We start from the raw sequence: 26,624 nt of genomic DNA, 5'->3' as shown, positions 1-26,624 counted from the left end.
AATGACATCTGACATTTACGTTCAAATAAACAATTCAAGTGCTGCTAACCATATAACCACATATATGCATATGACTAGGCCCAACTCTAAATTAGGCCTAACTTTGTAGATATGCCATTTGCTGGCAGGGGACCGCGGGCCCCTTTGATGTAGCAACCAATAGCAATAGAAAATGTCCTTTTGTGCTAGCTGTATCTAGGTTTACCACTGGCCCCAGTCAGTCATGTGCAAACTCTGCCAGCCCTCCTGGCTGCAGCAGCCTGACTTCAATGCCAGTAACATAACAGTCTCTCCCTCTGGCTCTACATTCACTCCCGGCATGCCTCTCCCAGATCTCCCAACTGTGCCTGTCACTCCACGAACAACAGGTGAACCCTTCCTGTTCCCCGCTGTCCTCTCCTGCTCCTGTTCAGGACACCCTTTGGGTTGTGTGGGGTTCCCGCACAGCTCCAAGCCCCAGCCCAAGGACACCCCTCCAGACAGGGGGGCTCTCTCTAAGGCCCTGACAGCCTAACACTCCATCTCTCAGTTCTTTCACCTGAACGACTCTTCCCCAGCTGGGCTAATCTAAAGTATTTAAGGAGGCCTGTCCCCTGCCAATCCTAGTTGGGGTTTGGTCAGCGCTTCTTACCACACCCCAGACAGCTCCACCTCTCTTCCCCTCCTCTGTTTGTAGAATCTTCTGAGAGCCAGAGGGGGGTAACCAAGAAGTGGCACTGCCTGTGAGTCACCAGCCTACACTAAATCACTCTCCAGCTTCCAGATCAAAACAAACAGGCCTAGCTTTCAGCCAAGCCTGCCTAACTTTACCTGCACTGGCCAAAATGTCGAAATCTAGCACCTACCTAGGGTAGAGGGTGCTACATAATAATGATATTAATAATAATACTATTAATAATAATAATTTGCCTTAACACCTTACTGAATCTGAATGAAATTTTTAGCTTTAAGCTTAAGTGGTCAAAATTGGGCTTTTGTTTGATTTTCATAACTGTTCATTTTTTTATTGTGCAGTTTACCTTATGGAATATTTCTATTAGTCCCTTTATATACTGTAGCTATATTTAGTTGTTTTGCACTCTTGGGAGCCATGCGCTCTACCCCTGACATACAAGCTGAAATATCCAGCTTTTGTAAAAGAAGTCAAAAAGAAAAAAATGACAGGCATAAACATTTTCTATGTATGTTTTCAAATTATAACAGTTTAAGACTAAATATTCAAAAATTTGCAAAATCAGACATGACTACTTTACTGTAAGGCCTTGTGCACACTGCAGCAGTCAAACGTCTGTTTTACAATACTCTGCAACACTCTGCCAATACTCTGCCAATACTCTGCCAATACTCTGCCAATACTCTGCAATACTCTGCCAATACTCTGCCATAAATTTAAAAAGAAACACATTTTTTTTTTTTAACACATTTTCAGTCTTTTTTGATTAATAGCACAAAAAATAAAAAACCCAGCGGTGATTAAGTACCACCAAAAGAAAGCTCTATTTATGTGAGAAAAAATACAACATTTTCATTTGGGTACAGTGTTACATGACTGAGTAATTGTCATTCAAAATGTGTGAGCAACAAAAGCTGAAAATTGGTCTGGTTAGGAAGGGGGTTTAAGTGCCCAAGTGGTTAAAATGTTTGGAGACCCCTGGACTATATGGAGATGACTTAGGCCTAACACACAAATGTCGGGCAACATGGGCTGGATCAAAAAAAAGGGCCGACGTTCGGCCTGTATGTATGGCAGCGTGTACGACAGAAAGCCAGAGGCCGCTTTGATGAGAGCGCTGACCAGAATGTTATGGCTGGGGGGCCGTCCCTATGTCAGAACACAGTAGCTTAGTGGGAGAGCTTTCTGTACTAACATCGGATTGTTAGTACAACAGCTCTGACCGGTGCTGTCAGCAAAAAAAAAAAGAGCTAATGGTGGGTACTAGACTTTAGGCTGGCCAAACACGGTGTAGACATGTGAATCCTCCTTCCAAGCAATTGTCTGCTTCCAGTGAGGAGGTGGGGGTGGGCAGGGAAAGTCGTTCCAGCCAGGACAGTGATTATTGCTAGCGGCTATAGCAGCCGCTAACGATAATCGCAAGAGAATCTGGCAGGCTAGTTGTACACAAGTTGATCAATTGATCAACTTGGTTCATTCAGCCTACCTATTAATCGCTCAAATCTTGACTGGTTCCTGCTGAACCGGCTGAGAACCATGTATGGCCAGCCTTAGGGTAAGAATGAAGATGATTTGGGATGAAAGGGGCAATAAGGATACATAAATTCAAATGCATTTTGTTTGTTTTATTGCAACTAAGATTTATCTAATTATAAATATGTAAGCACCATCTACAGTGTTATGTAAAAACAGGGTTTCATGTGTGTTATCATTACTTTATAGTTAAAGTGGTTATAAATTCTCAAGGTGACACGGAAGCAGGGGTGGGGCAGAGTCCCACTGTTTCTGTCAATGGATGCAGCAGTGGGACTCGGGGGACCCTGATGAAGAGGAGGAGCCTGGAGAGGCAATGGGGGACCCCAAAAGAAGAGGATTAGAGCTGCTTTATGCAAAATGATTGCACAGAGCAGGTAAGTATAGACATGTTTTTTTTGTTTTTTTTTTTTAATGAGGGTTTACAACCTCTTTAAAGTAAATTGTTTCTGTTAACTTGTATGGTTAATATGGAGACATCTGTCTGCATTAATTTGTTTCGCAAAGAAAACATACATTAAAAAGATGCATAGTGGCAATTCTCTACATGTACATTGTAAAATAAAATAACAAACCTTGACATTGATTGCCAGTGCTATTGTTTATAAACATTACTATCAATGAAACCTGCACTGCCGAATTTGCCAAGCCATTTGTGATTAATATGTTCTGACAAGATGACATGTTCAAATATCATCAAGCCCTTGTTAACATTCTGATGACTCACAATAACTTCAAGGATGGCTAAAAATGTATACTTGGACAGGAGGGTTACTGTGAACATCCAGCTAAAGTCGTGAAGTCGTGCGTCTGTGATCATAGGAAAACAAATATTTTGGAAGTGAGGAATGTTTCGCGTTTTTCCCATATCACCTGGGTGAAATGAATTTTACTTCAGTTTCCATAGCAAGAAAACAGAACCCAAACAGAACCTATTGTACACAAGAATTACAAAGCCAGTTAAGAAATGCTTTCAAAACACTACAGCGCAGCAGAGAAAATCTGTCATATATTGCTAATGAAATAATCTCGACAAACATATACACTCAAAAAAGATGAGCACTTCTGACAAGAGTCAGAATTGTTACATTTCCAGTCTGGGCTCAGAAAAGCTACAAAAGTCATGCTGAGTGATTCATACAATCTAATTATGTGTGAATATAGCAAAGTGATAGTGGCTAAACATTTAGTGGCTAGACATTTGGTCCATTTTTCAAAACTTTATAACTAACTATGTGACACATTTTTAATATTGCCATAATAGCAGCCTAAATCATACCTAAAAGGGACAAAATACACACAAGGGTTGATTTACTAAAACTAGAGAGTGAAAAATCTGGTGTAGCTCTGCATGGTAGCCAATCAGCTTCCATTTTTTTTCAAAGCTTAACTACTCGCCTAACTAAGTGTTCTGGATGGGTGAGTCAAAATTTGAAATATTTGGTTGTAGCAGAAGGCAGTTTATTTGCCGAAGGTCTGGAGATAAGTACGATAATCTGTGTCTGCAGGCAACAGTGGTTCAATTTTGTTAACAGATACAAAATAAACTATTAACACTTCTATTTCTGAAAACATTCTTCATTTATAGCATTTTTTTCACACACCTCTAAAACCTTTGCACAGTAGTGTATATATGGAAGAACCAGGAAGATTATGCCCCCTCCTTTCCTCTGTCACCACTCAACAGCCCTTGACAAAAATAAAACAAGATATAGATGGTATCTATGCAGGGCTGTCTTTAAGGCAGGGCAAAAGGGGCAGCTGCCCTGGGCCCTGTCCTTGTTGTGGGGCACAAAGCAGCTGCCTCATACTTGCCAACTATCCCAGTGTAAAGTCCCTTGAAGTTTTAATCCTGTGCGGTGTCCTGATATCTCAGTGTGAAGTGATGGTACTAATGCTGCCCAGCTCTGCCCTATTGTTGTGTACAGATGACTCATATGCAAACCCCGTATTTACATGTAAATAACCGGCATTCCTATGTAAATAGTGGCGGCATTACTAAGTAAATTGATGCGGCCGGCAACATTGATATGTAAATAAAGGTGGCATTCATATGTGTATCATGCTCCCCTGCAGTGAGGAGATGATGTGCTGTAACTTCCAGCAACCAATCAGTGAGCAGTATTACTTTACAGTAATCTCTAGTAACCAATTAAAAAGCAGAAATAATTTGCTGTAACCTCTAGCAACTAATCAGTGAGCCGTAATGTGTGCTGTAACCTCTAGCAACCAGTCATTAAGCAGTAATGATATGCTGTAACTGCTGGTAACCAATCGCAATTGCTGCCTGATCTGATAAAGTAAACTGATTTTAAGTCTAGCTGCTATTTATTGTATGTCTCAGAGCAGGTGGAGAGCAAAACTGCATGGTGGGGGGGGGGGGGGGTCCAATCAGTATTAAAGACGGCCCTGTATCTATGTATACAGTATATCACCTATTCTAACTTTCACATGGGCTGATAAGCATTGACATTGTGACCATTTCCCTCTTCTCTCCGGAAACTCAGGAAAGGCATGATTGTTGTGTGTGAATGATTATTAAATATTTGCTCATGAAAATAAAGTAGGAAATGATAAACAAGTGAACCTAAATATCAAATAAATTAATATAAAATAAGCCTGAGTTATGCAATAGTTCACTTTTGTGTCATGAACTCTCCATTACTTCTTGTGGTAATTTACAGAGTAACCTGTAACTGTTTTATTGTCATTTACATCTGATAACCGGTCATAGGCTATCTTGTTTATCTTGCTCCTGACCTAATTATTATGCATAATGTGGCTTCTTTAGAAATGTGTTCTGTCTATTTTGTATTATGCCAGGTGGCCAATCATATATGTGCATTCTACTCTGTATAAAAATCTTTGTCACAGAACATCTAGTGGGCATTCCATCAACGTTTAGGTTTTATTGAATATCTTTCTGTTCACCTTAAGAGAAAATGGAGTACTGTCCGTGATACTTTTTTTATTTGCACTAACATAGAAGGGGTATATCCCCTTCTTCAAGGTCCATGAACCTTGGACCTTGAAGAAGGGGACATACCCCGAAAGCTTGTCCTGAAAAATTGTATGTTAGTGCAAATAAAAAAAGTATCACGGACAGTACTTCATTTTCTCTGTCACAATTGCACTAATATGGCTACAATCACATTAAGTATGTTCACCTCAAGATAAGTCATCTTGACTGAATTCTACAACAGCCATAATAAACTGGACTTGTTCTATATAATAAAAGTCCAGTTAAATGTAAGTAACTAACAATTTATGCCGTGTACACACGATCAGACTTTCCATCAGAATAAGCTTTGACGGTCTTCCCAATGGAGTTCTGACGGAGTTACGGCTGAATGGACTTGCCCACACGCAATCGGACCAAAGTCTGTTAGTTTTGGCATACGACGGGACTAGAAAAGGAAGTTCAGTAACCAATACCTGCCCTTGTGTTGTAATTGGTCCGTTGGACCAGCATACAGACTAATGGTTTTCCCGATAGAAATTGGATTTAAAGCATGTTCTATTTCTAGGTCTGTCTGAATTTTTTAAAGAAAAATGATCGGATTATTCCACACACGATTGGAATATCCAAGGGAATGATTCCATCTGACCTTTTCTGCTGGAAAGTCTGGTCGTGTGTACGCGGCATTATGCCGCATACACACGATCAAACAAGCAGCTGGAAAAGTCCGGCAAACTCAAGTCCGCCAGACAATCCCCCCGTGTGTAGCCTCCAGCATACTTTTTTGACCCGAAAGTACGGCGGACTTAGAATGCAGTGTTGCACTCCAATCTTCCCGCCGGACTCGCCGCACTTTTGAAATGAGCGGACTTTTCCCGCCCGGAGAAAAGTCCGCTCATTTCGAGCGGGTCTCCAGGTAGGCGGGGCCCGCGAAGGAGACGTCGCTGGCCCTGCCGCCTGGTATGGACTTAAAGGGGAACCTCAACGCCGAAAAAATTTGTTGTGGGGGTCCCCCCCAAGTCCACAACAGACCCTTGTACGAGCACGCTACCCGGCCGTCCAGGAAAGGGGGAGCGAGCGAACGCCCCCTCTCCTGAGCCGTACCAGGCCGCGTGCCCTCAACCTGGGGGGTGCCTTGGGGAAGGGGGGCTGCGCGGCCCCCCCACCCCAAAGCACCTTGTCCCCATGTTGATGAGGACAAGGGCCTCTTCCCGACAACCCTGATCGTTGGTTGTCGGGGTCTGCGGGTGGGGGGCTTATCGGAATCCGGGAGCCCCCTTTAATAAGGGGGCCCCCGGATACCAGCCCCCCACCCTATGTGAATGAGTATGGGGTACAATGTACCCCTACCCATTCACCTGTGAAAAAAGTACAAAAAAAAAACACACCACACGAGATAAAATACTTTATTGCACAGCTCCGGGGGTCTTCTGTCTTCGGGGGTCTTCTCGCCGGACTCCTCCGCTATCTTCTTGTAGCTCTTTTGCTAGCGGAGGAGTCCGGCTTTCTTCCTCGCCGTCGGCCTCTTCTTCTGACTTCAGGGGTCTTGTCCCCCTCTTCGGTTCTTCTGCCGCCGCTGCCGCCGCCTTCCGTTCTTCTTCTTCTTCTTCTTCTCCAGGAGATGTTGACTCGACGATCTCTCCGGCCGCAATGCCAGGGACGCGCTGCGCTGCCACTTATATAGGGACAAGGGGCGGTGTCACATGGGTTTATGTCATATGGGTTGATGTCACATGGCGACAGTCCCAGCATCCTCCGGGACTGTGACATCGTAAGGGGCGGGGTCACCATGTGACACCAACCCATGTGACATAAACCCATGTGACACCGCCCCTTGTCCCTATATAAGTGGCAGCGCAGCGCGTCCCTGGCATTGCGGCCGGAGAGATCGTCGAGTCAAAATCTCCTGGAGAAGAAGAAGAAGAACGGAAGGTGGCGGCGGCGACAGAAGACCGGGCCACCGCCTGTAAAAGAGCTATAAGAAGGCGCGGTGGCCCGACAGAAGAACCGAAGAGGGGGACAAGACCCCCGAAGTCGGAAGAAGAGGCCGGCGGCGAGGAAGAAAGCCAGACTCCTCCGCTAGCAAAAGAGCTACAAGAAGATAGCGGAGGAGTCCGGCGAGAAGACCCCTGAAGACGGAAGACCCCCGGAGCTGTACTTTTATTTTACAGGTGAATGGGTAGGGGTACATTGTACCCCATACTCATTCACATAGGGTGGGGGCCGTTATCCGGGGGCCCCCTTATTAAAGGGGGCTCCCGGATTTCGATAAGCCCCCCGCCCGCAGACCCCGACAACCAACGGCCAGGGTTGTCGGGAAGAGGCCCTTGTCCTCATCAACATGGGGACAAGGTGCTTTGGGGTGGGGGGGCCGTGCGGCCCCTCTTTCCCTAAGGCACCCCCCATGTTGAGGGCACACGGCCTGGTACGGCTCAGGAGGGGGGGCGCTCGCTCGCCCCCCTTTCCTGGCCGGCTGGGTAGCGTGCTCGGACAAGGGCCTGTTGTGGACTTGGGGGGTACCCCCACGCCGATTTTTTTCGGCGTTGGGGTTCCCCTTTAAGTCCATACCAGGCGGCGGGGCCAGCGATGTCTCCCTTGTGGGCCCCGCCTACCTGGAGACGTGCTCGAAATGAGCGGACTTTCCTCTGCGTGTGTGGGCGAGTCCGTTCATTTCAAAAGTAGGGAGGATAGTACGGCGGACTTAGTACGCCGTATTAGTCCGCTCAAAAAGTGCCGTGTGTGGGCAAGTAGCCCCTTCGGAAAGTCCGACGGACAGTCTGGCGGGAAGTCCGCCAGACTAAGTACGTCGGACATACCGCTACGTGTGTACGCGGCTTTAGTTGTTGTTGTACAGCAGACCCAGCCATTATCTATATTTGCAGGATCTAAACTACATAAATGTTCATATTACAATCAAGACCATAATGGCCATGGAGAAAAAACTGTAAAATGACCTAATACTAGTCTAAAAAACATATATAGGGAACATTTGCATGAAAAGAAATAATAATAGATATAGTGATGATGGGTGTATGATACAAGCATTGTTGAGGACACCAGCAGTGATAGAGGTGTTTAGGGAAGAGTTTCCAAAATTCCTAAACACTATTATATCTGTAATGGACAAAATGTAAGATAGAAAAACTCTGAATGCACACTGAAATTCAGCTGTCTTCCCCAAAATCAGGTAATGTGCGTGTCTGTATTGCTGCGGTAGTGACATTCACTTATAAACTCCTACAGGGATGAAAGTGACATACATTTTTCAAGCTCATAATAAAAAAGGGAACATTTCCTTCGCAAAATTCTACTATCTTTAACAATGTCAGTTGTTTTTTTAAATCACTACAAGAGCAGCAACAAAGTTTTACTGAAGTATTTTGCATGTTCTATGTATGTTAGAGCAGTGTTTCTCAACTCCAGTCCTCAAGGCGCCCCAACAGGTCATGTTTTCAGGATTTTGATTATTTTGCACATGTGATTTTTATCAGTTTCACTGCCTTAGTAATTACCACAGCCGTTTCATCTGAGGGAAATCCTGAAAACATGACCTGTTGGGGCGCCTTGAGGACTGGAGTTGAGAAACACTGTGTTAGAGAACTTACAAATATTGCACATGGTTTAAAACAATTTGTAATACGGTAACACACTGGACATACTGTACAGCATTTGAGTAAGGGGGCTGCTGTCTGGGCCTTTCTGTGGTCTTTACAAACAACATAGGATTTTGTAATCCAGATTTTTCCTCATTATTTTAGTAATGTGAAGGACAAAGCAAAGTGGGACTCACATCTCTTGAATTGCCATATACAGTCAGATTGTGTTGCAGATTTGATCTGTCAGATAGTTAAGCTTTATTACTAGCAGATTTTTAGTGTAAGGGACCTTTACAGTTCAATCTAAAATATACCAGTCATATAGACATTTTTAGCTAGAGAGCCATTGGTAAATAAAATGTAATATAAAATATACTGGTGTGTAGCCAGGATAAAGCTTATTTAAAGTGTAGCTCCACCCAAAAGGGGAATCTCCGCTTATTTGCCTCCTCTCCCTCTCCGCTGCCACATTTGGCAGCTTTCAGGTGGGAGAGGGAGTGTGTACCTTGTTTTGACAGGTATCCACTCCCACTTCCAGGTGACTTTGCTGTGGCAAAGTCATCCAAAAGTTCTGTCCCCCATCACCGAGCCATTCACAATGTGCAGTGTGTTTCGCGCATGTGCAGTAGGAAACCTACTGTGAAGCCGCAAGGTTTCACTACCAGTTTTTCCTTACCCAAAATGGCAGCAGCAACTTTTTCTGACAGAGCCTGGAGCTCCTCTTTAACTGGTTAAAAAACTAACAGTAATAACAACAGATCTCAATGCCATGCTTTGTCAAAGCAATTGGTTGTCCACCTCAGTAGGAGAGAGGTTCACATGCCAAACATTAAGTAATTCAGCCTCTAAGTTTACTCTGTTTATGCAGTTAGGGCCCTTTCATATTTTATCTGAAAATCCTAAAAGGTCGGCATTAGAAATCTTCCAGCTATATGTTGAGCTGTGAATGTCCACATTCCAGATAGACATGTTCCAGCTGCTAACAGTTGTACATGTTTGAGGTTATGTATATGACAGTTTACCACACAAGTGCTGTACATTGTCCAGCACCCGCAGGCATGGCCAATTTAAGCATATTTACCTGTCATTTGGGCATTTGCTGAGAGCAGACCAGTCAATTTGTGGATTTATAAGAATTCCCCATGAGAGATACACAGATGTAGGTGTCAAAGTGCCAATGACAAGTTGAAGAGGTTTCTGAGATGAATTCTTATCTGGGTGAACAAAAAGGAGCAAGTTAGTCCTCATCTTAAATTAAGTCGGGAAAATTGAATAAGTGCAGTGAAGACAGTAAATAGTTAAAATTATAGTAAAAGCACATTTTCATCTGGTATAGTAGTATAACAATAGCATAACATAGTTTTTCAAATTTAGTTGGGTTTCTCCAGGGAATTACACTTGATATATTATCAAGAATAGAATATTTTTGTTGTGGATTGCTTAAAGTAAACCTTGGAGAATAAAAATAGGGTAACGTCATTGCTGACTCATTTTAAGGTACAGTGAGGGGGAAAAAAAGTATTTGATCCCCTGCTTATTTTTGCCCACTGACAAAGAAATGATCAGTCTATAATTTTGATGGTAGGTTTATTTTAAAGGTGAGAGACAGAATAACAACAACAAAATCCAGAAAAATGCATTTCAAAAAAGTTATAAAATGATTTGCATTTTAATAAGTAAAATAAGTATTTGACTCCTCTTTGCAAAGCAGGACTTAGTACTTGGTGGCAAAACCCTTGTTAGCAATCACAGAGGTCAAACATTTTTTGTAGTTGGCCACCAGGTTTGCACACATCTTGAGAGGGGTTTTGTCCCACTCCTCTTTGCAGATCCTCTGCAAGTCATTAAGGTTTTAAGGCTAACGTTTGGTAACTCGAACCTTCAGCTCTGGCCACATATTTTCTATGGGATTAGGGTCTGGAGTCTGGCTAGATCACTCCAGGACCTTAATGTTCTTCTTCTTGAGCCACTTCTTTGTTACCTTGGCTTTGTGTTTTGGGTAATTGTCATGCTGGAATACACATCCACGACCCAATTTCAATGCCCTGGCTACAGGAAGGAGGTTCTCACCCAATATTTGACGATACATTGCCCCATCCATCATCCCTTTGATGCAGTGAAGTTGTCCTGTCCCCTTAGCATAAAAACAACCCAAAGCAAAATGTGTTTCCACCTCCATGTTTGACGGTGGGGATGGTGTTCTTGGGGTCATAGGCAGCATTCCTCCTTCTCCAAACATGGCGAGTTGATTTGATGCCAAAGAGCTTGATTTTGGTCTCATCTGACCACAACACTTTCACCCAGTTCATCTGAATCATTCAGATGGGCCTGTACATGCGCTTTCTTGAGGGAGGGGAACCTTGCAGGCACTGCAGAATTTCAGTCCTTCATGGCGTAGTGCGTCACCAATTGTTTTCTTGGTGACTATGGTCCCAGCTGCCTTGGGATCATTGACAAAATTATCCAGTGTAGTTCTCGGCTGATTCCTCACCGTTCTCATGATCATTGAAAGTCCACAAGGTGAGATCTTGCATGTAGCCCCAGCCTGTGGGCGAGTTACAGTTGTTTTGTGTTTCTTCCATTTGCGAACAATCGCACCAACTGTTGTCACCCTCTCACCAAGCTGCTCTTGTAGCTCATTCCAGCCTTGTGTAGGTCTACAATCTTTTCCCTGACATCCTTGGACAGCTCTTTAGTCTTGGCCATGGTGGAGAGATTGGAATCTGATTGATTGATTGCTACCATGAACAGGTGTATTTTATACAGGTAACAAGCTGAGATTAGGAGCACTTTAAGAGTGTGTTCCTAATCACAGCTCATTTCCTGTATAGAAGACACTTGGAAGCCAGAAATCTTGCTGATTGATAGGGGATCAAATACTTATTTTACTCATTAAAATGCAGATCAATAACTTTTTTAGATATTTCTAGATATTTTTGTTGTTGTTCTGTCTCTCACTGTTAAAATAAACCTACCATTAAAATTATAGACTGATCGTTTGATTTGTCAGTGGGCAAATGTACAAAATCAGGGGATCAAATACTTTTTTCCCCACTGTATATGCTCTGGCTTGGTGATTCTGATCCTGGTTTTTTACCTACGCAGTTACTAACATATTACAAACTCCTTAAGAATGGAGCTTAAAATAAAGCACAGCTTTTTCAGAAATTAATGGAACTCCAGCCATTTTTGTATTTTTGGGGGTGACCCATTTGGGATTCACATAATATTACTGCCTATGTACCAGATGTGGTCACTGATGCAATATTCTTAAACTTTACATAAACTACGGAATGGACAATACTTCTTTTACTAGTTCCCCGGAGGGTTGTAATCTGCTTCCCCAGAGGCTTTTATTCTGCTTGCACTCCTTTGAAAGACATGCAGATTGCACTTAAACCACCTTTATGCCAACAGCCCCTCCTGGGCATTAGGTGTGTCTAAAAGTACAGTGCCCTTGAGCATCAGGCTATATTTCCTTGGGAAGAATACTACTCTTTTTTTAGAGACCCCTTTCAAAGCATGAGATCATTGTGTAAATGGTGGCAGCATGGAAGTTAAATCAAGCCCTTCAGCTGTATAACTGATTTTTTACTATGGCTATATTGTTTGCGACAATGTGTATGTCTTAAAAGTATTACCTTTGCAAGTCTTCTGATTTTCATTTGGCTTCACAGCTATCAAATATCTTGCCTCTGCCTCTGAAAAACACACAATAAATCACAGAATGCATGAACTGTGCACAACATTGTTTTTCAAAAAAACATTTCAATTCAGTTAATCACTTTTAATTGCATTAAACAAATAGTTTGTGAGGTAGAAAAGGAAAAAACAAACATGAAACATACATTTTATTTAATATTCCTAAACTATATGTCATAGAGGGCACAAAAATGTGGTTTCTTGTATGGGATGGCAAACTGACTTCTTGATCATTACCAATATGTGTTGTTTGATTTAGCTTCTGAGATGTGTTTTCTTTTTTACCATAGCATGTACATGCACAAATAGAGGCCAAATGTATTTAATACTTTTGCATATTCCACTCCAGCTCTCTTCCAGAGTTAGTTCATAAGAGGGCCTGAGGGCAAACTGCCCATGCGCACAGATGTTAAAGAGACTATCATTTATTTTAACAATCCTCTCATAAGATAATATGTGCATTTAACACATTTTAGAAAGGCTACTTACTTGCATTGCCTCCCTTATGTGGACATCCAAAAGCCCTGAGATTGCTGCTAGGTGTTGCCATCTTGTATGTGATGTTAACAGTGTTAATTTAGTCAACTAAAACATTTTAGTTGACTAAAACATATAACAATTGAGATGACTAAAATACGTCTAAAACTAAAAGCCCTTTTAGTCAAAAGGCAAAAATGAGACTAAAACTAAAATGCCATTTTAGTCAAAAGACTATGACTACAACTAAATTTCAATTACTGAAATGTACTGGAGATTTTAGTCGACTAAAACGTAGGACATTTTATTAGACTAAAATGTACGGGATATTTAGTGGACTAAATACGATTAAAACGAAAACAATTGCAGATGACTAAAACAGGACTAAAACTATAATGCAATTTTAATCCTAAGACTAAAATTAACACTGTATGTTAACAGCTCCAACAGATTTAGAGGGGGTTGATTTACTAAAACTGCAGAGTGCAAAATCTGGTGCAGCTGTGCATGGTAGCCAATCAGCTTCTAAATTCAATTTGTTCAATTAAGCTTTGAAAAGAAAACCTGGAAGCTGATTGGTTTCTATGCAGAGTTGTACCAGATTTTGCACTCTCCAGTTTTAGTAAATCAACCCCACAGTGATAATAAACTTCTAGAAGAGGAGAGGACTTTTCTGTGCAAGGACGGAAGATTCTGTGCTGGGGAATTTGTGAAGTAGTTACGTTTTCTAACAAGTTTAGAGGCGCATTGTAAGTCAATAATAATAAAAATAAAAAAAATGTTTATGGAAAGCAAAATGTCTGAATGTATACATTTAAAATCTTTGATTTTTCTGTGCTTTTACCTATAATCTTTTAAAGTTGGTGACAGGGTCTCTTTAAAGAATAACTACTTTTTTTCTCAGTTCTGTTACATAGATAATGGTCTCTGTGTATTTATGGGGAGTTTAGTTAATTGGAGATTGGCAGCTGAATGTATACAATGATTCATAAACCACTAGCTTTTATTAATCTTACGCACAGAAGAATACTTGAAACTGATAATGGCACAATCTTTACATACATTTCTAAGAAAGTTGCAAGCTCGGTCCCCAATACTATTTTTATTTTTATTCTTTGTGAGATGTCAGCTGGTTGAATTACTCTCTGGTTTCTTTTATCTTTGAAAGACTCCAGCTGTAAGATCTCCCAACAAAAATTCTCTTCCCACCCACCAACAAGGTTTCTGTCTTGTTATCAGATTATTTATATGTTTACAATATGTAGAATGAAGCAAGGATTTTTTTTTTTTTTAAACTTTGCTTCATAAAGCATGAGTCAGGGGCAGGGCACTCCATAGTAAAAAAACATTTATTTAAAAAATACCTTAACTATGAGATATATGAAACCAACGGAAGATTCAACTCACCTACGAATGTCAACTCAAACCTCATAACAACAGTCAAAATGTTTAGTAAATGTGTAGAACAAAAATGTATAATTGTAAGAAAGCCACTCTGGGAATATCAGTCCAGTAAGAAAGAACCTACCAACTCTGCACCGCACTATGATGTGGTCTTAGTAACCCAACCAAATCCAAAGCAAAAAAAAGCCCCAGCTATGAGGAAGCCCAAGCCATCAGTTATTTAAATAACATTGATCTAGTATTGACTATTAACAATTTATTGAAAAATTATCATAATGAAAAATACAGAAACAACAATGTAGAAAAAAAGATCTCTTCTCCCTTCACAAATATTAAAAAAGCAATGTTGTCATACCTGTATTTTCTAGCACTGTCACAGGACACTGTCACAGTAGAGATTTATTTTCTTTTCCTTCTCCATGACAGGACGTGAAAGAAAATCTCCACAACATGATGGAAACAGAAAATATAACCTATGGGGCTTTTAACAATCCCCTACTCTATGAAAAAAAAAAGTTTGGGCTAAAACTTACACTTTAAATGCATGTTGTCGACCATACTAGAAACTTTCTTTACTCTCTCAGAACCCAAATTGTAGAATGTAAGGAAGCAGCGGAGGACTCAAGGCAGGTAGGGACCAGGAGATGTATGAGTAGGGCCAGCCCCTCCTGTATTGTAGTAGACCATGGCACAGTTACGCTATATTCAACCTTCCTTCACAAAGGGCTACAAATACTGTGTTGCCACAGCCTCTTACAGACCGTAGACACTGTGGCTGTGACTCTTACAGTCCCAATGCCCTTTGCTGTGACTGGCACAGCAGGACCCTGCCTCCCCAAACTCCACCTTCTTTACTATGTAGACAGAATTTACTGCTCAATTCTTTCCCAGGTAGAATTTGAAAGGAAGAGGAGAAGCAATGCCCAACAAAGAAGTAGCAGGAAGATAGTGGTGACACAGCAAAGCAGTACAGTAAAGGTAAGTGTCTTCATAACTGCAGTGTTATATTGCAAGGCAGATAACTCAACCACTTTTCCTGTGGATACTATAGATGGATCTGTGTTTGGTGGATGGGCCCCCTTCAAGGGGGGATGGGTGGTCCCTAATTCCAGTATACATAGTGAAGTTATCAGCAGACAGTAAATGGTACAATGGAGTTGTGTTGTACATTCCCTATTCCACACATCTCAGTTCCGTTGACTGTGTAATACCCTAATCCAAGCCATCTCATTCTGTAGGCTGTGCTGTACAATCTCTACTCCACATTGCCTCATTCTATATGATTTTCTGCACTATATTCCACATAATGCCATTCTGTACCCTGAGATAGAAATGTACAGAACGGAAAAAAATAGTTTTATTTCCCATATATTCATTATGTTACTAATTTAGTTTTGTTTAAGAATTCCTTTAGTGTGGTTTCAGAATTCATTACATTTCATTTAGTTTTCATAAAATATTGTTATGTTTATTCATTTTCTAATGAATAATCATTAGAATGATTGGAATTTGGATCGCTCGAAAAATGATCGACCGATTTTAATTCCTTAATGATCGATGAGTCATTAACTGTGAGTTGAAATTTAAACAAAACAATGCCAGAAATATAAAATTCCAAAAACAATAAATAAAAAAATATATATTCCAAAAATAAAAAATGAAAAATTCCTTTAAATATAGTGCCTGGGAGTCCCCTTAGTCTGCATGTAAAGTGGAGCATCTGTAGCATACATAGAACATGCTGCAGCAAAAATGACATTTCTAAAGAAAAAAGAAAACAAGTCAAATCATATTTAAAAAAAAATAGGAAAAAAAAACAGTGTGGGGTCCCCCCAGTCCCTACCAGGTCCTGTGAAATCTATACCAGACCCTTGTCCGAGCACACAACCTGGCAGGCTAGGAAAGGAGGGTACGAGCGACCGCCCCCCTCTCCTGAACCATACCAGGCCACATGCCCTCAACATGGGGGGATGGGTGCTTTGGGGCAGGGGTTCTGCCCCCCCACCCCAAAAACACCTCGTCCCCATGTTGATGGGGACAAGGGCCTCTTCCTGACAACCCAGGGCGATGGTTGTGGGGGTCTGCGAACAGGGGACTTATCAGTATATATTAGTCCCCTTTAACAAGTGGCCCCCCAGATCCCACCATGTAAATGAGTATGGCCTACCCATTCACCAAAAATGTGTAAAAAGTGACTAAAGACAGTAAACAAGTTTTTGATAATTCCTTTAATAACCTCCCTGGCTGTATGTTTGTTTATGTCAGATTTTTGATGCTGAAAGCAGTACATTGTTTCACATGGAAATTTAGCGGTTTATATTGTAGGCCTGTAATTCTTAGGAAAAACACACTTAAATCTGTCCAAACAAGAGTCTAGTAGACATCCCGGGTATGATAACGTTTGAAACACGAAATCATAAATTATAATATAATAAATAGCTGTAAATAATTATACCAAATAATAATATAATAATAATAATAAAATGTATTCAATAATATAATCAAATCAAAAACACAGAAATTTGCTCAGTTGCAGAATTGTCGCTGTCGTCACTTTCAGTGTTTGAAGACGAATATCCCCACAAATCACAATCGCTCAGTTCTGCAAGTGATTCTAATTTATTATCGCTGTTTTCTAGCTAATCTAAAACCACTTTTGACAAAAAGGGACAGATTTTGCTTGCTATGGACATTCTCAAGTTTACAGGCAGAAAGAACTGTATATATAATATAAAAATACAAACACGGCACTGGACAAAGTATTAGGGAGAAAAGGGATGTGGAATAATTTGATACAGTGTACTGTAAATTTTTTTCACTTTTTTGAATTTGACGCCGTGCGTCACAGCGCTCGCAGGGAACAGAGCCCAGTACTGTGATAGATCGAGTGGAGGACACGGCTCGCACAAACAGCGGGGAGACATCACAGGATCCTGGGGACAAGGTAAGCAACTTTGACTGCAGCCTGCGATGCAATCCCGAGCATGGCTCAGGGTTACCGCTTTTGGTAATGAAAATTAATCCGGCCCCACACTCTGAAAACTGCTAGGTAGGTTAAAAAATGTCCCCCAATACCACCCGCTGCACCACCGAACCCAAAAAAAAAAAGAAAACCTCCGGCCTTGTTGAACGCTCCCCATGGACTGCTTGCTTCTCTGTCTAACATTTCTTAAGGGACACGTCCCCTTGTGATATCGACCCAACATGCCTCAGTCGGTGGCGGGAGCGGGGGAGGGGCAGGATCAGCCACTGACATCATTGGGTGACTTAGCGGGAAACGTTCGATGAGGCAGGAGGGTTTATCTTTTTTTGGTGGTGCGCCGGGCAGCGTACAATGGATCTACACCATGGATCTTCTTAATAAAGGAATTGTGAGAAAAAATGCTTAGTGTCTTTATTCCCTTTTTACACATTTCTGGTGAATATATACCCCATACTCATTCACATGAGGGGGGCCAGGATCTGGGAGCCCCCTTGTTAAAATTCCAATAAGCCCCCTGCCCGCAGACCCCCACAACCACCAGCCAGCTGACGGCTGATGACTCATTGGTTGTTAAAGACATGGTGGCCACTTCCTGGCCCACAACCAGCTATTCTTCACACAGAATTCAAATTGGTTGATCATTTTTCAACTGATCCGAATTCTAATTGTTCTGAAAATTTGTAATTTGTTAGAAAGCAAATAAATAAAATTATTTTAACAAAATTCATTACTATTAGTTACTATTTTATTCAGAGATTCAGATACAAACCCCAAATTTGTATTCGGACTGAAACGTATTGCACGTGTCTACCCTGAGCTATACATTGCCTTTTCCATTCTGTCCTAAACATTAGGCTGCCCATTCCATACTGTCTCAGCTTATAGTGAACTTACTATGCTAACAGCTCCCTTGCTACATTACCTTTATTTAGGCCTACTTTATATTAAAACATATCTGTGGTCAAAATGCTAAATCATATTCTCCTTTCTACATTGTATTTTAAATATTTCTAGCCTACTGCTATTAATCTAAGCAGTATTGAAGTTTGTAAACTTACCGTATTTATTGGCGTATAATGCAAACTTTTTTCCCCTGAAAATCAGGGGCAAATCAGGGGGTCGTGTTATACGCTGACAGCATATTTCACCAAGCTGTCATCTCCTCTCCACTCGGCTTCTCAGTTTTCACTTGGCTCTCACGTCACACACACACACAGTCCCACCTCTGCCACCAGCATTGGATCAGTGTTCTGCCTATCACAGGAGCTGGTCCAATGCCGATGGCGGAGGTGGAACTCTGTGTGTGTGTGTGACATGAGAGCAGAGTGGAGAGGAGATGACGGCTCAGTGATTTTCTGATTCAGGCTGCTGGAGAGGGAGATGGTGAGGCTGCAAATGACGATAGTTTATAAAAAGGCATTAAGGCTGTATTGAGGACAATAATCAGGCTGTATTGATGCATTGATCTGGCTGCAATGAGGACTATATTTGGGCTGCATTGAGGACATTAATCAGGCTGCAGATGGGCATTGATGGGCACTGACCCTTAATTTGCTTCAAAGTTGTTAATTAAAAAAATATGTTTTTTCCCTGAAACTTCCTCTTAAAATGAGGGTGCGTGTTATTGGCCGGCGCGTGTTATACGCCGATAAATACGGTACTTTGTGAAGAATCTAACATATTCTTAAATTCAGTGAAATGTATTCACTATGCTATGTGAGTAGACACTGCTGTGACACAGAATTCACAGAGCCTGCCTTCTGAACTACAGAAATGCTAAGAGGTGAAGTTTGAGGAGGCTGAGCCAATACAGAACTCAGTGCTTGCAGGGAGCAAAGTCCCTTGGGATATGTAGTTCATAGAAATTGAAAGTAAACAGCAGAGGAGAAGCTGGAAAGCTTGCAAGGAATTCTGGAAGTTGAGGAAAGAGATGGCCAGCAGACAGGCAGCAATCACAACATAAACAGGTTTTTTTCAGGTAAGGGTATAGCTTTGTCAAAAATAATTGTAATACTATTCAAATGCTGATGTTAAGAAAAAAAGAAAAAAAGTGTATGCTGTGACCATAGAATTCCTTAAAGTTTAATTGACACTGCTAGGTACCACAGAGAGATTTCACAGAGGGGCTGCATCAAATTTTTGTTACGAGACCCCTTGATCTGTTGGTATGCCCCTGTAAGAAAGGATGCAATAGCTGAGGTTCACATGTCCTTAGGTATTAAAAGGGGAATTCATTAAAAACAAGAAATATTGTGCTTAGTGTGTAAAAAATATGACAAAATTACAGCTGCACACAAGCTATACCAGAATAAATAATATAAATAATATGACTCAAAAAAAGGTGTGCTATCCTTCTACAATAAATATCAAACAGTCCACAAGTGAATAAGGAAAGGTATTCAATAAAGCCCACCAAAGTGAAAGAAAGTCTCTGTATGTGACAATCAAAATAATCACAGTCCAATGTAAATCCAAAGAAGAGCCAGTGTTATGAGGATATCTACGCTACCATGACATACACATTTCTTACCAAAAAGATTGGATCTCAAACAAAAGATCATATGAGCTCAACTGACACACAGCCATACATCATAAGATATGACTTCCATTGATGGAACTGCTATCATAGGTTCCAATATCTTGCCACACCAGCATCACCTATGGTAGATATTAAGGAAGAGCAAATGCTCATAGTACAACCCATAAAACCATAGGTGAAAATGAATTTATCTCTTGCAGTCACATTTAGATAGCAGTATCTTGCATCCACAGAAATCAAGACGGCGCCGCCATAACTTTCATCAGCCTGACGTCCCTCGCCATACATTCCACCCAACACATCTATACACAACTGCCATTGTCAGGGAAAGAGGGACGGACTCAAGAGCAGAGTAGGTAGGCTGACTCTGAATTCCAGTGCCACACCATGGTTTCTGCCTATGAGAAGCTGCGTTCCGGGCTGGTTGGAAAACAGTTGTAGGATCTCCCCATTATTGCTACACTTGTCTTCAGGTCTCTGAAAAAAATACAGATGCTGCATTGTGATCATCCCCAAGGGCCCCTGCAACTTCAATTTTTAACATTCAACTGGAGGCATCTTCAAAGTGGTTGTTAAGCCACTTAATGCACTTTATACCAATTTGTGTTCTTATTAATCCTATGTGCCCCCGTGTCCGTGTTTTATAAAAATAAGCCATTCTTTACCAGTTTTCAGATCGCCGGTCGCTGTTCACATGACCCACTGACTCTCTCTTTTCTCCTGTCTGACAGCTGTAGCTGGCAGGGCCGAGGATTCCCTGCTGACGTCAGTCGGAAAGAGAGGAGGAGGGGAGGAGGAGAGAAGGAGAGAAGGAGAGAGGCAGCAGGTCACGTGAGCGGCGATCAGTGCTCTGAAAACTGGTAAAGAACGGCTTATTTTTATAAAACCGAGACACAGGGGCATATACGATTATTAAACAGACAGGATGGTAGTCTTCAGCAGCAAGAGGGAAGGGGACAGGCACTGACACAGGAGCAGACAGGGAGGGAGGAGGAAGAGAGGACAGAGGAGGACAGCAGAGCTGTGGATGACCGAGGCACATAAACTGACCATGGTGTCAAGGCTCAGCAACCATGATAAATCATGGTCAGCTTACAGGGGGGAAGACATAGCAAGGCAGGATCAGCCAGGTTGTATAGGTGTTACAGAGGGCCAAATTACACAGCACAAGCGCTGTGCTGTATAAAATACTTTAAGAGAACAGGATACATTTTTTTTTTAGGTTAACAAACGCTTTAATAATAAAAGAGGGCTACACCTGCATAGTTTCATAGATTAGACTTGGCTCCATGATATAGGTACCGTATATGTACTGTATGTGTGCGCTCCCTTTTTTTTTTGTTTGGCTTTAAAAAGCAGTCAATTTACAGAGCAAAAGTTTATGAATAAGCGCAGGCAGAAATTGGTTAAACTGCTGGTGGCACTGTGGTTCCTTGGGTAGAAAGCTATAGTTCAAGTGTCCACCAGTGGTTTCATTAATCAGCACCACCTGATCCCAGCTGTTAGGAGGAAGTCCCTCTTCTGCTAGTTAACCTTGTATATTTTGATTTGCACTCTGTCTAATGCAGGCCATACATGGGTCAAATTTTATAAAAAAAAATTTTTATTTTTTTATAAATTTTCTTTGAAAATCAGAAATTTTGGGCTTTTTGTGATCCGATGGTGACACTATTGATTTTGAAATTCAACCAGCCAATCCTTCAATTTCACCTCATGTTGCTACAGAAAATAATTTTAGTTGCTGGGAATTTTCTTTTCTTTCCAGTAACACTTTTTTCTTGTACTCATGCGCATTTTTTTTCAATTACATTTCTCGCACGTTCCTCCCATCATTGATTAGAAAAACATACATTTATCAAAACATTTCCAACTTGCCTGATGCTATACTTACCTGCTCTGTGCAAGGGTTTTGCACAGAGCAACCCCGATCCTCTTCTCTTCTGGGGTGCCCCGGCGGCGCTCTCCTCCTCTTCATCGGGTGCCCCCATGGAGAGCTGCTTTCCCTGGGGGTATCCGTGCAGTCGTGTTCACGAGTCCCGCTGCTGTGTCCATTGACACAGACAGCAGGACTCGGCCCTGCCCCCCCCCCGCTCTCATGTCACTGGATTTAATTGACAGCATCGGGAGTCATTGGCTCCCGCTGCTATTAATCTATCCAGTGAGGACAGAGACAGTGTCTGGAGCAGCTGGGTTCATGCTTGCCACTGGAATGGATGGGTTCAGGTAAGAAAAAGGGGGAGGGTCTGGGGGGGGGGGGGGAGCTGCAGCACAGAAGGTCTTTCACCTTAATGCATGTGCGTTAAGGTGAAAAGCTTTGAGATTTTACAACCCCTTTAACTGAACAAGCTGAACTTAGAAGCTGATTAGCTACAGTGTACAGCTGCAGCAGATTTTGTACTCTTCAGTTTTAGCAAATCAACCCCCGCAGTGTGATGTACTGTAATTATCGCAGTGCACACCAGTGACTGTGTGTTGTTGGTGTGAATGTGCAGTAAGGGAAACCATTATGGAAGCTTCAAAAAAATCTGAAATCGTCTAAAAACGAAGAGTTGCTAGAAGTAAAATGATCTCTTCAGCACCAGTACATGCTTTAACCGTACTTCCAACATGGTCCAACATGGTCACTGTGACATATTTTATATTTAGGTGTCTTGTAATTATTATGGTTTTACAATGCATTGTGGGCCTGTCACGGCTACAAATTAACTGCTGTTTATATGTTTGGCAAGGATTAGTAAACGAGCTGCAGAAACATATCAAAAGACAGCATAGTCTGGAGGAGAAAAGTTTTACATAAACAAAACCTATTTGAAGCCTAAACTTTTCCTTTCCTTTCTTTCCAGCTTTGCAGCTCTGCACATTGAATATAAGTGAAGTCTAAAAAGTATTTGAAATGGAAAAGCAGATGAAATATAACAGATGCATATGCTGGGTATAGTTTTGTTTACATGTTTACAATCAAAACCATTTGCTTAGCAAGTTTTTAAAGCTGTATAAAAATGTGATAGAAGCTAACTAAAAGCTAATCCTCCTGTATACAATGTTTAAATGCACCATTATACGGTTTATGATAAAGCAGCACTATCATGCAAGCAAAGTACATCATCAAATACCGTATATTACTGAAAAAGTTGCATTATTGTTTCCAGGACCAATCATTTTAATGCAGTAAAATCAGCATCAAACTGCCACACTTAGGCTGGATTCACACCTATGCATTTTTAGTGCTTTTTGCATTTTGCAGATTTGAACTACAGACCATTTACCATGGTTTCCTATGGAACACGTTCTGTAGTGCAAATCTGCAAAATGCAAAAAGCACTAAAAATGCATAGGTGTGACTCCAGCTTTAGGGCTTGTTCATATAGACAGCTGGAAGGTGGTGGTGGTGGGGGGGGGGGGTTAAACCTTGGCTTTACTGACTTCTGACTGCCCACCTAAAGAAGACATTGCAACTGTTTAGGGCTTTACACATGCCACAGCAAGAATTAAAAACCCCCTGCTGCATTCTCTGGGCAGTACTGCCGTTATAAACGCTACCCATTCAAGTAGAATGGCCCAAGCCACAACAGCCCTTGCAGCTGCATGTAGCGATGCATTGGTTTGCTATTTTAAGGGTTGAAGCAAGTGGTAAGAAACAAGGCAGTATGGAACAGGCCTGTCTAAACAAGGCCTTAGAAGTACTGTATATTGATATAAAGTAATTTTTTGTCTAATTTATTTATTTCCTATGTAGCTGGCGATCATAGGGAATAAACATATCAGATAAATTATGAAGATTATTTGGGACGGCTGGATGAATGCTCAGACATTCATACAGCAACATTTTTAAAAACAGACCCCTAAAAAATGCATGGAAACATGTAGTTTGCTACAGCACTGTGGGGGTTATTTACTAAAGTAAATTCCACTTTGCAATGAAAGTGCACTTGGAAGTAAAGTTACTGTAGATCCGAGGAGGACATGCAAGGAAAATAATAAACAGCATTTTAGCTTGCACATGATTGGATGATAAAATCAGCAGAGCTTCCACTCATTTCAGATCTACCCCTTAGATTTAGAGTGACTGCGCTTGCAAGTGCACTTTCAGTGCAAAGTGGATTTGCCTTTCGTAAATAACCCCCGTGTGTCATAAACAATGGTCTTTTTAATAAAATAATTTCTATCATTTTTGCATATCAGTTCTGCTCATCTCCTCCAGCAACTTTGCAGCCATTTTCTGTCTGCATGCACTCCCTCTAGCAAGTGCTGCACATCTGGTTTTAATGATGGGTTTCTTGGTATGGACAGCAGTGAACCATGTCTGTGACATGTTTGGGGACATAGCTGCTTTTAGATATTATACATAAATGTACATGACTTAGCGCATAACCTCTGTGATCTGTCTGCAACACGAAAATAATACTATAACCATATGTGTATCAAAAAATAATACTATAGATACTTTACTTTACTTAATACTTTATATATTATACATAAATGTATGTGACTTAGCGCATAACCTCAGTGATCTGTCTGCTACACGAAAATAATACTATAACCATGTGTGTTTCAAAAACATTAATTCAAACGTATTCAATAAATAAAGTGCATCCAACAGTCCAATATGTAAAGTACACTCCTGCTAATAGCAATAGCAAAGTGCATCCAGTATAGTCCAGTGAAAAAGTGAATTCATATAGTGCACTGTGCTAAAGGCAGAAATAAAGTGCCAATCAAACAATTATGTGCAAATGCAAAGCGTATTAAAGTGCAAACAAGTTCTGTGCCAAAATAGAAAGTCCATTATTTGTGTCCTTTCACTCCCAAATCCAGTGATGAGGGGTGCACTGTGCATCCAATAAAGTGCTCTCAGTGCCCTTACATCATGGGTGTGGGAAAAGCGCTCTAATAGATTACACTGATCTTGTCCCCACTTCCATATATATAGGTCAGTCAATTCGGCAATAACAATTAGGCATGGGAGATGAACGTCTGCTTAGACTCCATAATTGGATCCGTATGTGAAAATAAATGGGTCTCCAATAGTGCATTACCCAAATAACATAGATTTTATTAATAAAAATGGCTGCTTACATGTAAGTAGCTGAAAACCAGGCCAGACTCAAAGTACATCGGCGTTCCACGCCACTTCGTACGTTCTTTCCGGTCTGCGGCATCCACTTCCAGTCCGTCGTAATGATTTGCGGCTCGTGGTGTTTACTTACGGTCATGCATCCTACGTGTTACGTCACGCTGCATACCTCCTGAATTCATCAGTCCCTGAGGCCTCCATATCCCGCCCCCTCTATGCAAACGAGTAGGCCTACCCCTTCACCAAAAAAGTGTAAAAAGTAAATAAAAAAACAACAAAAGTCCCCCACTCTCCTGACCTGCTGGGCTGCATGCTCGTAAAAGGTTTCTTGTATGGATATTTGGGGGTGACCCCGCACAGTTTTTTTTATTTTGGCTTGAGGTTCCCCTTAAAACTCATACCAGACCTAAAGAGCCATGAATGGATAGGGGGGCCCCCATGCTGTATTTAAAAATAATAGATTGTATTGGATTTTTATTATTATTTTGTTTTTGAAACTGTAAAATGATAGCAAGCCCTTTTTAAATAGGTGTCTGTTTAGTTTTGTTTGATTCCACTAAGGCAGGTCATACACGCTGTGAATTTTGACAGGGAAATCAGAAACAGTGATTATTGCTAGCAGCTACAGCAGCCGTTAGCGATAATCACAAGAGAATCCGACAGGTTGGTTGTACTCAAGTTGATCGATCTATAAACTTAGTACATTCAGCCTGCCCATTAACAGTTCGCGTCTCGGCCGATTCCTGCTGAACCGGCCAAGATTCCAACCGTGCATTGCTGGCCTTACTATACAGAAATCTGACCCATACAGAAATCTGAGTAGGTATTACCTTTGGGAGTTTCTGGGATAGTCTTTACAGTATATGGACACAGGTTTTGGAAGTGCAGCAGTTTGTGTTAAAGAGGAACTGCAGTCTGCTCACATAGTTTGTAATAAAAACATATTTGCCATTCTAAAGCTTCCTTCCAACCACTTTGCATATTTTTTTATATATACTGTGATGATGTGCTTGCTAAATGTGCTGCAGAAATATCCCTCTATTAAGTCTGTCTGCAGCTGAAGCCGCTGCCTGTTCACTTCCTGTATTTACAAAGACACACAGAGGCACACCTCCAGCTCTTCAGCCCTGCAGCTTTCATTGGCCCTCTTATGATTCACCCTCTCACTTCCTGGCAAACTCTCACCAGAGTGAGAGAGAGAGAGCTGTACATGATGCCATAAGCCTAGGCTAATGACCAGACAAGAAACAGGAAGTGGGCTGTATAAGGTATTTACCGGCAGAAAAAAAAATGTTTTACTATCCAAAGTTAAAACAACAAGGGCAGAAGATTTAATAGATGGAAAGTTGAAAAAAAATGACTGAAGGTCTGCTTTAAGTTGGGACTCAAGGTAATTAACTGCAAACTTTGGTTTGCAAGGTAAGCTTTAGTGCCTGTTACCAAATAGACTGGTTGGACATGCTCTAATGATGCTCAAAAAAAAGACCATCTGTGTGCTAAAGATTTCTCACAAAAAGAGGATTCAAACAAATAAATCCAGCCAGGGAAAATGTATTTGTATCTCTAACAATACAATGTCCATAAGTTAAATCAGCATGTGCAAAATATTTTAGTAATACAATGTCAAAGCCACACCAAATGTGTCATTTGTATGCTTTCATAGTGAGAGGTCATTAGACCCCGT

At 41.3% G+C, this 26,624-nt stretch overlaps 1 protein-coding gene across 11 annotated transcripts in view; it reads right to left on the bottom strand.

Annotated features, from left to right (window-relative positions):
* Positions 1-26,624, bottom strand: part of ABI3BP (ABI family member 3 binding protein) — a 465,661-nt gene that overhangs the window by 271,738 nt on the left and 167,299 nt on the right. For all 11 annotated transcript variants that reach the window (XM_077482512.1, XM_077482502.1, XM_077482506.1 and 8 more), the window contains exons 3-4: positions 12,403-12,462; positions 9,843-9,975 (exon numbers count right to left, since the gene is read on the bottom strand). In XM_077482512.1, the coding sequence (XP_077338638.1) occupies positions 9,843-9,975; positions 12,403-12,462 (193 nt within the window). The remainder of the gene's footprint in view (positions 1-9,842; positions 9,976-12,402; positions 12,463-26,624) is intronic.

The sequence above is a fragment of the Lithobates pipiens genome, unplaced genomic scaffold (assembly GCF_037356315.1).
Source record: "Lithobates pipiens isolate NorthernLeopardFrog02 unplaced genomic scaffold, aLitPip1_a1.2 Scaffold_16, whole genome shotgun sequence".
In the NCBI taxonomy this organism is placed as follows: Eukaryota; Metazoa; Chordata; class Amphibia; order Anura; family Ranidae; genus Lithobates; species Lithobates pipiens.
Note: the sequence above shows the minus strand (reverse complement) of the source record. Positions and strands in the feature narration are given on the sequence as shown.